General features: G+C 48.6%; 1 protein-coding gene across 5 annotated transcripts in view; it reads right to left on the reverse strand.

Annotated features, from left to right (window-relative positions):
- Window positions 1–243: 243 nt before the first annotated feature.
- LOC309381608 (chromosome-associated kinesin KIF4-like) overlaps window positions 244–15,240 on the reverse strand; it is a 53,075-nt gene continuing 38,078 nt past the window's right edge. Inside the window, exons 26-31 of one of the 5 annotated variants that reach the window (XM_081932787.1) lie at window positions 13,774–13,851; window positions 13,577–13,678; window positions 12,089–12,238; window positions 8,853–8,972; window positions 6,624–6,743; window positions 244–531 (exon numbers count right to left, since the gene is read on the reverse strand). In XM_081932787.1, coding sequence (XP_081788913.1) covers window positions 328–531; window positions 6,624–6,743; window positions 8,853–8,972; window positions 12,089–12,238; window positions 13,577–13,678; window positions 13,774–13,851 — 774 coding nt within the window. In that variant the 3' untranslated portion in view covers window positions 244–327. The remainder of the gene's footprint in view (window positions 532–6,623; window positions 6,744–8,852; window positions 8,973–12,088; window positions 12,239–13,576; window positions 13,679–13,773; window positions 13,852–15,240) is intronic. The other 4 variants (XM_081932783.1, XM_081932785.1, XM_081932784.1 and 1 more) reach the window with 4 other exon arrangements.

Consider the following 15,240-nt stretch of genomic DNA (forward strand, 5'->3'; position numbering starts at 1 on the left):
CCAGATTGTTGGGGGGGAGGAAGAGGCTGACTCTGTACACCGCTTAGAGAGGGCTGTAAAAGCACTGTGAAGCGGTATATAAGTCTAAGGGCTTTTCCTGTTATTCCTCCCCTCCTCGCTTTCCAGAGAAGACTGTGGGGGTGTCTCGGTTTTCCGTCGGCTTCGAGGAAACCCCCACAGTCTTAGCTTCGCGCCCGGAGGCAAAGAAAAGGCCTTGCTACCCAATGAATCGTTAATAATGAATCTATACATAATCTTTATTAAACTATACATCAAAAAAGGAATATTTGTACATTAAAAAGAAGGAAACTGGAGTGGGGGGGGGGGTTAGTTCTCTTCCCTGAAGCTCTCTTTGATCGGGGTGCAGCCGGAGAAGAAGCTGCTGCTGTTACTCAGAAGCCGCTTCCGGCGTTTCTTCAGGGTTTGCTGCAGGATCTGTGCACCCTCCGAGGGTCCCGGGGGCGGGAACGAGGGTTGGGTGTTGCCCTGGGGGGCTGCCAAGGTTTCGGGCGGCATTGTGTCTTCCAGGACCTGGTAGGAGGGGGAGAGAGGAGACTTGAGTCCACGGGGAATAATTGTTACGCGATTCGCTCAGCAACTGCCTGATCTCACCGCAGCGCTTCACTTTACGGCTGTCATAAAAGCCAGCGTGACCCATCAACAACCGGTCTGGCTGAGCAGCTCAAATTCTGGATCTCAACGGCGGTCGTTAAGTCGAGGAACGCCCACCGCGCTTACGAGCATCCTGTTTTGCTCACCCGGATGGGGACGTCCATCCCTTCCTTCCTACAGGGGATCCTCGACTTATGACGTTTCCATCGCTAAGCGAGACATCAAGGAAAGATTGCCCTGTGTTTGCAACCTCCCTTGCCACAAGTGTTTGAGTGAAACACCGCAGTGGCTAAGTGAGTCGCCTGGTTGTTAAGCGAATCGGGCTTCCCCCTTTGACTTTGCTCGTCGGAAGGTTGCAAAAAGGAGATCGCATGACACACCCACCCCACTCCCAGGAGGCTGCGACCGCCGTAAATCTGAAACAGTTGCCAAGTGTCTGAATTTTAATCACAGGATGTGGCAACGGTTGTTAAGTGTGAAAAGCAGTCGTAAGTCACTTGTTTGGTGATGTCGTAATTTCGAATGGTCACTCGTATTTTATTCCAATTTCAAATTTTAAATCATATTTGATTCCAATTCCATTTTAAATCATCTTTTATTCTAATTTCATTTTAAATCGTATGTTATTTCAATTCCATCTTAAATCACATTTTATTCCAATTCTATTTTAAATCGTGTTTTATTCCAATTCTATTTTAAATCGTATTTGATTCAAATTCCATTTAAAATTGCTTTTTATCCAATTCCATTTTAAATCGTATTTGATTTCAATTTCATTTTAAATCGTATGTTATTCCAATTCCATCTTAAATCATATTTTATTCCAATTCCATTTTAAATCGCATTTGATTCCAATTCTATTTTAAATCATGTTTTATTCCAATTCCATTTTAAATCGCATTTGATTCCAATTCCATTTAAAATTGCTTTTTATCCAATTCTATTTTAAATCGTATTTGATTCCAATTTCATTTTAAATTGTTTTATCCAATTCCATTTTAAATCGTATTTGATTCCAATTCCATTTAAAATCGCTTTTTATCCAATTCCATTTTAAATCGCGTTTTATCTAATTCCATTTTAAATCGTGTTTTATCCAATTCCATTTTAAATTGTATTTGGTTCCAATTTCATTTTAAATCGTATGTTATTCCAATTCCATCTTAAATCACATTTGATTCCAGTTCTATTTTAAATCGTGTTTTATTCCAATTTCGTTTTAAATCGTATTTGATTCCAATTTCATTTAAAATCGTATGTTATTCCAATTCCTTCTTAAATCGTATTTTATCACATTTCAATCATCATTGGTTTCTGGAACTCTGCACTTAGAGGTGTCCCAAAGGCTAATCAATCAATATATAAACAGTCGCTAAATGAACGGTCGTTAGCTGAGGACAACCTGCATTTGTTCTTTTTCAAAGGAGTCACTAGCTGGCCACTGAGCGTCCAGTTCTGACCTGCTTAAACAATGTCCCCCCCTGTCCCTGCTCCCCCAAAGCCACAGCCTCCCCCCGTGAAAACTCAGAGCCCCCGCGTCTATTTATCCCACCCTGATGGCCCCTTCGTACCTTTCCTTTTTTAAAAAAAAAAACATTTCATTTTATTTTTTAAAACACAACCCATCTTCCATTATTGTTGTCTCTGGGTACAAATATTTTGTGCAATAACATTTAAAATTGACCATCATTTTCATTATTTAATCTATTCCGGGCTCAATACCAAGACCTTAAATGTTTAATACTACAACAATCCTTGATTCTACCGTGCCTGCAAACCATCTTTTCTTTTTAGACTTCAGGTCGGCCGCACTTTCTACCGTGGGAAATTAGGAGGGGGGGATTATACGGAGTTGGGTGACATGTAGCCATAACAACATTCTTCTTAGAAAGCCAAGGTCATCAGCCCCGGGCCCTGGGTAAGGGTGGTGGGGTGGCGGTGGTTATGCGGGAATGTTTAGAGCCGAGGGAGTTCACTGTCCCTCAGATACCCGGGTGTGAGTCCCTTGGTGTGAACTGGGGCCCAGGGAGGCAGTGGGGCTTGCTGATTGTATACTTGACTCCTCGCTATGCATCAGCAGCCCTGCCCGAGCTCCTCGAGCTAATCTCAGCGACGGCAGTTGAGACTCCCAGACTTTTGGTCATGGGGGACTTCAACTTGCCGTCAACGGGAGCGGCTTCTGAGGTGGCTCGGGAGTTCATGGCTTCCATGACGGCCATGGACCTGACCCAATTAGTGCAGGGCCCCACTCACGAAGGGGGCCACACACTGGACCTCATTTTTGTATCTGAACAGTGGACGAGTGATCTGGGAATAGGGGACTTAGTCATCACGCCCCTGTCATGGTCAGACCACTCATCCCTCCGGCTGGACTTCCCTGGCGCTATCCCCCACCGCGAGGAGGCGGAACCAGACTCTACAAGCTGGTACCGCCCCAGGCACCTGATGGAATCGGACAGATTCCAGACGGAGCTTGGGCCAATACCTGTAGCCTTGTCCCGCTCCCGCTCCGAGGACCTAGTGACTGCCTGGAATAGGGCGACGACTGGGGCCTTGGACCGGGTTGCGCCTTTGCGACCTCTCCTGCGGCATCGATCCACCCGGGCTCCTTGGTTCACTGAGGAGCTAAGGGTGATGAAGCGCCACAGGAGACGTCTAGAGAGCAGGTGGAGGTCCTCACGCTCCGAATCTGACCGAACACAGGTAAGAGCCTATTTGCGGACTTACCTTGTGGCAATAAGAGCGGCCAAGCGTAGACATTGTGCTGCCCTTATTGCGTCCGCGGATAACCGCCCTGCCGCCCTGTTTCGGGTGACCCGCTCCCTTTTATCGCAGGGGACGCGGGAGACACCCTTACAGGGAAGAGCAGAGGAATTTGGGGAATATCTTCAGGACAAAATCGATCAGATCCGGAGCGGATGGACCTCCGTCAGTGGACCAGACGAGCCGTCAACAGCGAGTCTTGAGAGACCATTCTGGGAGGAGTTTGACTCTGTTGCCCCCGAGGATCTGGACAGGTTGCGTGGACGGCTGCGACCCACCACATGTTTAATGGACCCGTGCCCCTCCTGGCTGGTACTGGCAGCCTGGGAGGTGACACGAGGCTGGCTTCTGGGCCTGGTGAACGCCTCATTGGGTGAGGGTTACTTACTAACCGCCTTGAAAGAGGCGGTGGTGAGACCCTTGCTCAAGAGACCTTCGCTCGACCCAATGGAGCTAGCTAATTACCGTCCAGTCTCCAACCTCCCCTTCTTGGCGAAGGTTGTTGAGAATGTGGTGGCGCAGCAGTTTCCACGACACCTGGACGAATCCGACTATCTAGACCCACGCCAGTCCGGCTTCCGACCCGGGCACAGCACTGAGACAGCCTTGGTCGCGTTGGTTGATGATCTCTGGAGGGCCAGAGATAGGGGTTGTTCCTCTATCCTGGTCCTATTAGACCTCTCGGCGGCTTTTGATACCATCGACCATGGTATCCTATTGCACCGGTTGGAGGGGATGGGAGTCGGAGGCACCGTTCTGCGGTGGTTCGGCTCCTACCTCTCCGACCGGAAGCAATGTGTGTTGACAGGGGGGCAGAGGTCGTCCCTGAGGCCACTCACTTGTGGGGTGCCGCAGGGGTCGGTCCTCTCGCCTCTCCTGTTCAACGCATATGTGAAGCCACTGGGTGAGATCATCCGTGGTTTTGGGGTTGAGTACCATCTTTACGCTGATGATACTCAGCTGTACATTTCAACCCCAAACCACCCCAACGAGGCTGTCGAAGTGATGTCCCGGTGTTTGGAAGCCGTCGGGGTCTGGATGGGGGACAACAGACTCAAACTCAACCCCTCCAAGACCGAGTGGCTATGGGTACCGGCACCTTGGTTCAGCCAGCTGACACCATCGCTGGCCATAGGGGGCGAACAACTGTCCCCTGTGGAGCGGGCGCGCAATTTGGGCGTCCTCCTTGATGCCCAGCTGTCACTGGAGGACCATGTGGCAGCCGTGGCAAGGGGGGCGTTCCACCAGGTTCGCCTGGTGCGCCAATTGCGCCCCCTACTGGACCGGAGTGCCCTGCGCACGGTCACTCATGCGCTGGTGACGTCTCGCCTGGACTACTGCAATGCCCTCTACATGGGGCTTCCCTTGGGACGCATCCGGAGACTGCAGCTAGTTCAGAACGCAGCCGCGCGGGTTATCATGGGGAGTACACGTTACTCCCACGTAACACCGCTCCTGCGCGAGCTGCACTGGCTACCTGTGGCCTTTCGGGTGCGTTTCAAGGTATTGATCACTATCTTTAAAGCGCTCCATGGCATAGGACCTAGATATCTGCAGGATCGCATCCTACCACACACGTCCCTGCGACCTATTCGCTCACACAGGGAGGGACTCCTCCTGGTGCCGTCCGCTAGGCAGTGTCAGCGGGCGACACCTAGGAGTAGATCCTTCTCTGTGATGGGCCCAACCCTCTGGAATGACCTCCCCCCCGACATTCGAACCACCACCGACCTCCGTTCCTTCCGTCAAAAGTTAAAGACTCACCTATTTCAATCAGCTGGCCTGGCACTTTCTTAGTTTTACCTCCCGGGGATTTATTTTAATTGGGTTTGGGTTTTTAATTGGGGATGTTTTTAGGGTTTTAGAATATATTTATTTCTTGTACAGCCTATCTCCTCCATCCAAATGCATTTAATTGTTTTATGATTGTATTTTTATCTGCATTGACTGTACACCGCCCCGAGTCCCTTTTTGGGAGAGGGGGCGGTCTAGAAATCCAAGAAATAAAAATAAATAAATAAAATCTTTGTCTCTGCACCTGGCTGGAACTGGATGGATGGACTGTGGGAAATTGGGAGGGGGGATTATACGGAGTTGGGTGACATGTAGCCATAACAACATTCTTCTTAGAAAGCCAAGGTCATCTTTGTCTCTGCACTTGGCTGGAACAGGATGGGTGGACTCTGCCTTCGTGGCAGTGGGAGACTGGACCATGTGATGAACTTGCGGGTGTTCGGGGAGGATCTTGAACTTTCAACTGGGTGGGGAAAACCTGGAAGCTTTCAGATTCAGGTTTTCCCAGATGTGCCAATATGGTTTTTTTTTTAATAAATCGGAATTTTGAGGAACCCTTTGCCTCGGATTCTGATTTCATCTTGGATGCTATTTGGAACCCTGACAGATATATTTAACTCAATGATGTAAAGTCTATCGATACATTTTTCTATATTTTACACAGCTACTTTTACTGCCAATTCTTATATTTGTTCTTTAACCATCGATAAAACGATTCCCATGTGGTATAATAATTGGTTCGTCCTTTCTCTTTAATTCCTAGGGTTAATCTGTTAGTTTCTGGACATTAATAACACTTTACAAGGCCTTGGTAAGGCCACACTTGGAATATTTGCATTCAGTTTTGGTCGCCATGATGTAGAAAAGATGTGGAGACTCTGGAACGAGTGCAGAGAAGAGCAACAAAGAGGATTAGGGGACTGGAGGCTAAAACATATGAAGAACAGTTGCAGGAACTGGGTATGTTTAGCTTAAGAGAAAGAAGGACCAGGGGAGACATGATAGCAGTGTTCCAATATCTCAGGGGTTGCCACAAAGAAGAGGGAGTCAAACTGTTCTCCAAGGCACCTGAGGGTAGAACAAGAAGCAATGGGTGGAAACTAATCAAGGAGAGAAGCAACTTAGAACTGAGGAGAAATTTCCTGACAGTTAGAACAATTAATCAGTGGAACAGAAATTGCCTCCAGAAGTTGTGAATGCCCCAACACTGGAAGTCTTTAAGAAGATGTTGGATAGCCATTTGTCTGAAACGGTATAGGGTTTCCTGCCTAGGCAGGGGGTTGGACTAGAAGACCTCCAAGGTCCCTTCCAACTCTGCTATTGTATTGTATTGTATTATTCCGATATTTTCCTAAACACCTTCTCTTCTGTAAGAATCTCTTCGTTTTCCCAGTTTTGTGCAAATACAATCTTAGCTGTTGTTATCGCATGAATAATCAAATATACATTTGCACCTTTGTGGTGGGGGTGACGGGAGGCTTAAAGAACGTGTCCCCACAGCTGATCTGGGTGGGGTCTTCTAGGCTGAATGTCTGGTCTTCAACATCCATCAGCTTGTTACCAAGTATCCCCTCCTAAGAGGAAAACAAAAAAAGGCAGGCAGGTATTAGCCAGGTCAAGCGTTGCGCCGGCCCAATTTGGCCCTTCTAGACGGATGAAGCTGGATCAAGGGAGGGGAAGAAGTCTGGAGACCCTTCTTGGTAGCCCCTTTTCGGGCCCAAGCAAATCCACAGCTTAAAGAGCCAATCGACCTCCGGAGGCATCGAGAGTAGAAGCAGCTCCATCGTTCCCGGCCGATGCACCAAGGGTGGGATAACAGGACCTGCGTGCTGGGAGATCGATAGAAGAGGATATTTGTAGCGCGGGGATAAAGGAGGTGTCCTGGGTGCTCTCTGAGCTGGGCGGTTTTCTTCGCAGGCGTTTCATGACCCAGCTAGGGAACGTCATGAGTGCCAGAGGGAGTGGGGTTTGCAGAGAGGCAAATAAAGGAGGAGGAGGAGGAGGAAGGCTGTGGGCTCCTTGGTGGCTTTCCTGCAGATGTTTCATGACCTAATTAGAGAATGTAATTAGCGCTAGAAGGGAGGGGGGTTTACAGAGAGGAGGAAAGTGGAGTAGTAGCCGTAGGACGGTGGGGTCTTTGGTGGTTTCTGAGTTGATGGCTTTCTTGCAGATGTTTCATGACCCAACTAGAAAAGGTCACCTGTATGTTGTGGCACATCAGAGGCCAGCGGATCTGACAGCAGAGTTGGAGAGTGAGGAGGTTGGGGAGGGACATGGGCCGGTCCTGGAGTCTGGGGAAGGCTCGGACGAGGGCTCTGCGTCGGAGGCAGAGAGGGGGCCAGGGCCGTCTGACAGTTACCAGCTGCCTTCGGAGTCGGAAATCAGTGAGGCAGAAGAACAGCTGGAGCCTGTTCCCAGTGTGCGCATGCGCAGGGCTGCCAGGCGAAGGGAACAGCTAAGGAACGGGGGTCGACTTGAGAGGAAGGCCACAGGCGGACGATGAATGGCCCCTCCCAGAGGATATAAAAGAGGAGCGGAAGGGGGAGTGGGCTTTTGCAGGAAACAATTCGCTTGTTCGTTCGTTTCGTTTCAGGAGCGTGAAGATCTGTCCGTGAATCTCAGGGACTCTCTGCCCAGTCATTTGGAAAACATTGACACGGCAGCTTTCCAAGCTAGAGAAGGTCTGTAGTCATAAATATTCCTTTCCTGGCTGAAGGCGAAGGAGAGGGATTCACAAGTCCAGTTGCCTCTTGAAGAAAAACACCTCGGGGACAACTGGGGTGACGGAGAATCTCTACAGACGTTTCGCTATGCAATTGGGGAGGAAGGCCCTTGGAATGGATTTCCAGAGGGAAACAATTGTAGACTACGGGAAGCATGGGCTGTCAGGTTTCCGAAAGAGGTCCTAATAAATTCATGAGCCTCGAGCCAAGTTTCAAAAGAAAACCAGTCATTTATGAGGAGCACCAATCCGGCAAGGCCCCATTGCCGTCGGAGCTGACCTCATTTAAATTATGGCGGAACTTTGCCCCCGTTTCTTCCCTCCCCTCAGTCTGTGTCAGAAATCACATTCGCCAACGAGGTGCACGCCTCACACGCCTGCTGTAGTAATCGGAGATCCGACTCTAGCCGAAGGTATGCGTGGTATGCGTTTCGTCCCCCCCCCTTTCCTCACCATGGCACCTGGACAACAGGTATGCAAATGCTTTATGAGTTGACATTTGCACTACTCGGGTGATCCTGGGGACACCGAGGAACCTCCAAATGTTTCAACCGCTTCCTAAAAAGGATGCAAATGACCAGCGGCCTGCAAGGAATATCAATCCTTCCATTCCCCACCATTCAGTCAGAGCTGAAGAAGCTTCTGGGATGAGAAGCGAAACCTCCTCAAAAGCAAAAACCGGAAAGTCCAGTTGCCTCAACCGTGATCTGGATGATTTGAGCCCCTCGACAGACCCCCTAGGCTCTCCTGCTCGAGCAGGGGGTTGGACTAGAAGACCTCCGAGGTCCCTTCCAATCCCTGTCATTCTGAATATGAAATTTCAGCTTGGTTAGTGAACGGAACTCAAATGCCGCCTGGTTCCCGCCCCCCCCCCCGCCCGTTCTGACCTTCGCAAGGGTCTTCTCTCGCGATGCTGCAGGCGAGCTTGGAAGAAGAGCAAGGAGGTGGGGGAGGAACTCACCAAGAACCCATTGTCCCGATTCCGACACTTTCCTTCCTCGCACCGGCAATCCTCCGAGCAGGCCAGTTTTTGTTTTCGACAACCGCACTGTTTGTTTCCGCAGCGGCCTCGGCAGGTGCACTGAGAGGAGGAGATGACCCAGGAGAAAAGTCAGAGAGAGAGAGAGAGAGAAAAACGCCCCACCAGGAAAGGACGGTGAGGGGGGAGGAAAGGAAAACCATCACCAAGGCTGTTCGGATGGAGGCTTCACCAAATCCCAGAGCAGACTCCTTGTCCCGACAAAAACCCCTTTTTATGAAGCTAAGGTGAATTCCTCTCCTTCCCATCCAGCAAAGTCTGTCGAGGGAGGATTTATGGTCACAGACCTTATCTGGCTTGGAGAGCTGCCAGGATGATCTCTGCAGAACCTGGCCAGGAGTCTCGGAGAGTCCCGAACCAATGAAGCGAACTAATGGCCTCCTGCAAACTCCACTCCCCTGGCGCTCCCTCTTTTATTTCCCCTGGGAGGGGCCATTTATCATCCACCTGTGGCCTTCCTCCCAAGTCGACCCCTGTTCTTTAGCTGTTCCCTTCGTCTGGCAGCTCTGCGCATGCTGGGAACAGGCTCCAGCTGTTCTTCTGCCTCACTGATGTCTGACTCCGAAGGCAGCTGATAACTGTCGGACGGCCCTGGCTCCATCTCTGCCTCTGACGCAGAGGCCTTGCCTGAGCCTTCCCCAGACTCCAGGACTGGCCCATGGTCCTCTCCAACCTCCTCACTGTCTGAGTCTGCTGCCAGGCGGGCCACAACAAAGATCCAGCAGGGATGATGAGGTCTGGGATCTGTTCCCTCCCCTCCCCCGAGGCCAGAAGACAAGGAGGGGTGGGCCAGGTGGATGGAAAGGCAAAGAGGAGGGCTTAGAGACCTGGAGTCGGTAAGTTCTAGTCCCGTCTTTTGCCTGAAAGACGGCTGGGTAGGTGGGTGACTTCGGGCCAATGATCAAGAGATAACTGAGTTCTAGTTACGCCTTAGCCATGAAAGCCGGCTAGGTGATTTTGGGCCAATCACTAGGAGACGTTGAGTTCTAGTCCCACTTTAGGCATGAAAGCCAGCAGGGTGATTTTTTGCCCAATCACTAGGAGATGGTGAGTTCTAGTTCCACCTTAGGCATGAAAACTGACCGGGTCACTTTAGGCCTATCACTCCCTCTCAACCCAACCCACCTCACAGGGCTGTTGAGGGGAAAACAAAGGTGCATTCACCTTGAGTTACATGTGGGAATAAAAGGTGGGATAAAAAAACTAGAAAAAGAATGAAACAGAGTTCTAACATTATACAGAAGGGAGAGGGAGGGAAGGAAGAAAAGAAGGGAGAGTGGGAGGAAGGAAGGGAGCGAGGGAGGAGAGAGGGAAGGAAGGAGGAGGAAATAAAGGAACAGAAGAGGAAGGAAAAAGGGAAGAAAGGAGGGAGGGAAGAAAGGAAGATAGAAAAAAGGAAAGAAAGGAGAGTGGGAGGAAGAAGGGAAGGAGGAAATAAAGGAACAGAAGAGGAAGGAAAAGGGAAAGGAAGGAGGGAGGGAGAGAGAACGAGAAGGAAGAAAGGAAGATGGAAAAGAGGAAGCAAAAAAGGGAGAGTGGAAGAAGGAAGGAAGGAGAGAGGGAAGGAAGGAGGAGGACACAAAGGTAAAGAAGAGGAAGGAAAAAGGAAGGAGGGAGCGACGGAGAGAGGGCGGGAAGAAAGGAAGATAGAAAAGAGGAAGGAAAGAAGGGAGAATGGGAGGAAGAAAGGAAGGAAGGAGAGAGGGAAGGAAGGAGGAGGACATAAAGGAACAGAAGAAGGAAAAAGAGAAGGAAGGAGGGAGGGAGAGAAGGGAGGGATCGAGACCAAGTTAGAAAATCCCAAGGACCTGGAACGGCAGAGAATTCCAGCCTCTGGGAATTCTTCCTATTGATCAAAGTTTAGCATCCTGCCAATCATCTCGTTCCCTCCGGGTAATACGGAGGCCTTGAATTCAATACCATGAGCTCAAGCGCACCTTGCCCATTTGAAGTCCTTACAATACAATACAAGAGCAGAGTTGGAAGGAACCTTGGAGGTCTTCTAGTCCAACCCCCTGCCTAGGCAGGAAACCCTATACCGTTCCAGACAAATGACTATCCAACATCTTCTTAAAGACTTCCAGTGTTGGGGAATTCACAACTCCTGGAGGCAACTTCTGTTCCACTGATTAATTGTTCTCACTGTCAGGAAATTTCTCCTCAGTTCTAAGTTGCTTCTCTCCTTGATTAGTTTCCACCCATTGCTTCTTGTTCTACCCTCAGGTGCCTTGGAGAATAGTTTGACTCCCTCTTCTTTGTGGCAACCTCTGAGATATTGGAATAATGCTATCATGTCTCCCCTAGTCCTTCTTTCTCTTAAGCTAAACATACCCAGTTCCTGCAACCGTTCCTCATATGTTTTAGTCTCCAGTCCCCTAATCCTCTTTGTTGCTCTTCTCTGCACTCTTTCTAGAGTCTCCACATCTTTTCTACATCATGGCGACCAGAACTGAATGCCGTATTCCAAGTGTGGCCTTACCAAGGGATTGTAAAGTGGTATTAACCCTTCACGGGATCTTGATTCTCTCCCTCTGTTGATGCAGCCTAGAACTGTGTTGGCTTTTTTGGCAGCTGCTGCACACGGCTGGCTCATATTTAAATGGTTGTCCACTAGGACTCCAAGACCCCTTTCCCAGTTACTACTGTTGAGCAAGGTGCCACCTATACTGTCCCTGTGCATTTTGTTTTTGTTGCCTAAATGTGGAACCTTACTCTTTTCACCATTGAATTTCATTTTATTAGATAGTGCCCAATGTTCAGGTTTGTCAAGATCCTTCTGTATCTTTAGCCTGTCTTCTGGAGTGTTAGCTATTCCTGCCAGCTTGGTGTCATCTGCAAATTTGATGAGTTCCCCATTTATTCCCTCATCCAAATCATTGATGAAGATGTTGAAGAGTACTGGGCCCAAAACAGAGCCTTGGGGGACTCCACTGCATACCTCCCTCCATGTAGACGCAGTACATTCCTTTTATGTTCACTGACATCTACCCTTCATATCCGGGAGGGAAGGAGCTTAGAGACCAAGCTGGCCTGTCTGCCTTCCGTCGGGAGAGAAAGGAGTTCAACTCAGCTAAGATCGAAAAAGAGAGCCTCTGTATTCAGGAGCAGTCTTCTGGAAACTAGAGGAATGATTTGTTTTCCCCCCATCGCTCACGTACCCCTAAAATGCTCTTCCTGATGCCTCGGGCAATTTTGGCTGGCACCCACTCCTCTTCTGCTTCTTCTACCAAGTCGTCTGATTCGGAGGGCGACTCTTCGCTGCTCATGTCGGATTTCGGTTTTGCGTTGGTCATCCGGCGAGGCTTTGGCTGAAGAAGAAGGCAAGCAAGCTGAGTTTTTAAGCTGAAGGGAGGGCAAAGAATATTCTGGATGGCTAGTTGAGGCAGCCTTTTGGGGCAGAGAGCTACAGACTAAGATGGCGTTTCTCTGTCACTTTAAAAGGGGTGGACTTCAACTCCCAGAATTTCCCAGCCAGACATGCTGGCTGGGGAATTCTGGGAGTCGAAGTCCACCATCATGATTCAAACTGACTAGAGACCTCTGGGAGTTGAAGTCCTCCCATCTAAAAGCAGGCTGGCTGGGGAATTCTGGGGGTTGAAGTCCTCCCATCTTAAAGCAGGCAGGCTGGGGAATTCTGGGAATCAAAGTCCACCATCATGATTCAAACTGACTAGAGACCTCTGGGAGTTGAAGTCCTCCCATCTAAAAGCAGGCTGGCTGGGGAATTCTGGGGGTTGAAGTCCTCCCATCTTAAAGCAGGCAGGCTGGGGAATTCTGGGAATCAAAGTCCACCATCATGATTCAAACTGAATAGAGAACTCTGGGAGTTGAAGTCCTCCCATCTAAAAGCAGGCTGGCTGGGGAATTCTGGGGGTTGAAGTCCTCCCATCTTAAAGCAGGCAGGCTGGGGAATTCTGGGAATCAAAGTCCACCATCATGATTCAAACTGACTAGAGACCTCTGGGAGTTGAAGTCCTCCCATCTAAAAGCAGGCTGGCTGGGGAATTCTGGGGGTTGAAGTCCTCCCATCTTAAAGCAGGCAGGCTGGGGAATTCTGGGAATCAAAGTCCACCATCATGATTCAAACTGACTAGAGACCTCTGGGAGTTGAAGTCCTCCCATCTAAAAGCAGGCTGGCTGCGGAATTCTGGGGGTTGAAGTTCTCCCATCTTAAAGCAGGCAGGCTGGGGAATTCTGGGAATCAAAGTCCACCATCATGATTCAAACTGACTAGAGACCTCTGGGAGTTGAAGTCCTCCCATCTTAAAGCAGGCTGGCTGGGGAATTCTGGGACTTGAAGTCCACCCATCTTGACTCAAACTGACTGGAGAATTCTGGGACTTGAAGTGCGCCCATCTTAAAGCAGGCTGGCTGGGGAATTCTTGGGGCGAGATGGGTGGCAAATAAATTTACTAAATAGTAATAATGTGGACTTAAGAGTTCCAGAATTTTTAGCCAACGTGGTAGCTCTTAAGTGGGAAGCAGTACATGGCTGCTGTTTTAAGAGTTTACAGCGCCAAGGAAAACATTATCATTTCCCCATTTCTAAACCTTGCCGAACCGGCTGGCCAACAGGACAGGAGGGGTGATGCCAGCCTCTCCCTCAGGAGGCTCTAACTCCCCCGTCCCCCCAAAAGAACACCCACCTTGGGAGGGATGTAATCGAAAGGAGATTCAGAAACGTCTCCAAACCCGGACTCTACTTTGTAGGTCTTCTGTCCACTGGCAGCCTGGAGAATCTTGCAGTTCTGCGGGAGGAAAGAGGGAGGAGGAAGAGGGGTTGTGTGAGCCAGCAAGGAGTGAAGTCCTCTGTCACGGCAGGTGAAGCCATCCTTGGACTTACCTGTTTGATGGCTTCCAGCTCTTCGCTGAGTTCCTGGTTCTTCTCCAAGGTCTCTTTCAGCTTTGCAAGTTCTTCTTCCTGCACGCAGAAAGGGGAAACACGTGAGACAGAGAGGGATACAGAGAGAGAGAGAGAGAGAGAGAGAGAGAGAGAGAGAGAGAGAGAGAGAGAGAGAGAGAGAGACACACACAGAAAGAGAGAGACACACACGCAAGGGGGAGGATCTTGATGTCACGGTGAAACGACTGACTTTCCTGGGGCTCCGGGATCGCCGCCGAATTCCGGTCGCCTAGATGGTCCAAGTGGACCTAAACTGTCCCGTAGAGACGGTGACAGGTAGGGATATATCCTGTAGATCCCAGAGACACCCGCAAAGTCTCTGGTGATCCGGGAAAAAGCCCCTCTTGCCGGCGACTACGAGTCAGTCATTAAGTTGCTGGTACTGCTGACAGCTCCGTAACGCAAGGGCAGGAGAAGCATGTCATTTTGGTGAGAGTTTAAAAAAAAAAATCTCTGTTGGAGAGAGAACACCCTAAATCTGGAGATTTAATTTAAAATAAAGACTGATGAGAGAGGAAGCGGCGGATTTAAGTCATGGTCAATTGAAGGTTTCCTTTTTTCCCTTTTTATTGCCGGAAGCCTGATTGGACTTTCATTGTAATTCACGTTTAAAAATTGGACTGGCTCTTTGCGCTTTTTAAAAATTTTCCTTCATTGGACTCTTTGGTATAAATAAATTTTAACTGTCTAAGAATTTCCTTTTGTTTTTTGCTCAATGAACTGTATTTCCCTTTTCCTGGCTTTCCTTTTTCTATTTTTTTTAAGTAAAAGGCAGAGCGTAAAAGACAAAGACGACAGAGTGGGAAACAGGTATCACTGCCTCCTAGTGGATTTGAAACAATGTTTTTATTTTTGCATGAATGTTTGGAGAGAAGCGGTTCCTTTCAAGGTTACTTAGTCAAGGCAAGATAGTGAGAGAAACACGGTTGTTTATACAGGTGTTCCTTGGGAAACTTTCAGTGTCTGGAAATTTACCTTGAAAGAATAAATAAAAAAAGTTTAAGGGAAAGCCCAGAGGGACCTTGGAAAGGCTTTCACCTTATAAATCTTTGAACTCTTTTTTGTCTTTTTTGGTGGCAGTGTTTACCTTACTCTGTTTTGGAAGTTATGACTCCTTTCTGTCTACATTTTCTTTTTCGGTTTTTTTTTTGAGTTATTTGTTAGCTTATTTTAAGTGAATTGGACTAAGGAAAAATTTAAACACTTTTCTCTTTTTCCTTTTCATAATTTTTGCATTTTCATATTTCTATATTTTTATTTGGGGATTGTTCCCTTTTTTTGGCTTGGATGTTTTTAGACGCCCAGAAAGCATTTGATAATGTGAATTGGCGATTCATATGTTTTTACAACTGGAACAGATGAATTTTGGTAAGAAATTTATTCAAGCTATACAAACCATATACTACA

Source organism: Natrix helvetica (assembly GCF_964273705.1).
Source record: "Natrix helvetica genome assembly, chromosome: Z".
In the NCBI taxonomy this organism is placed as follows: Eukaryota; Metazoa; Chordata; class Lepidosauria; order Squamata; family Natricidae; genus Natrix; species Natrix helvetica.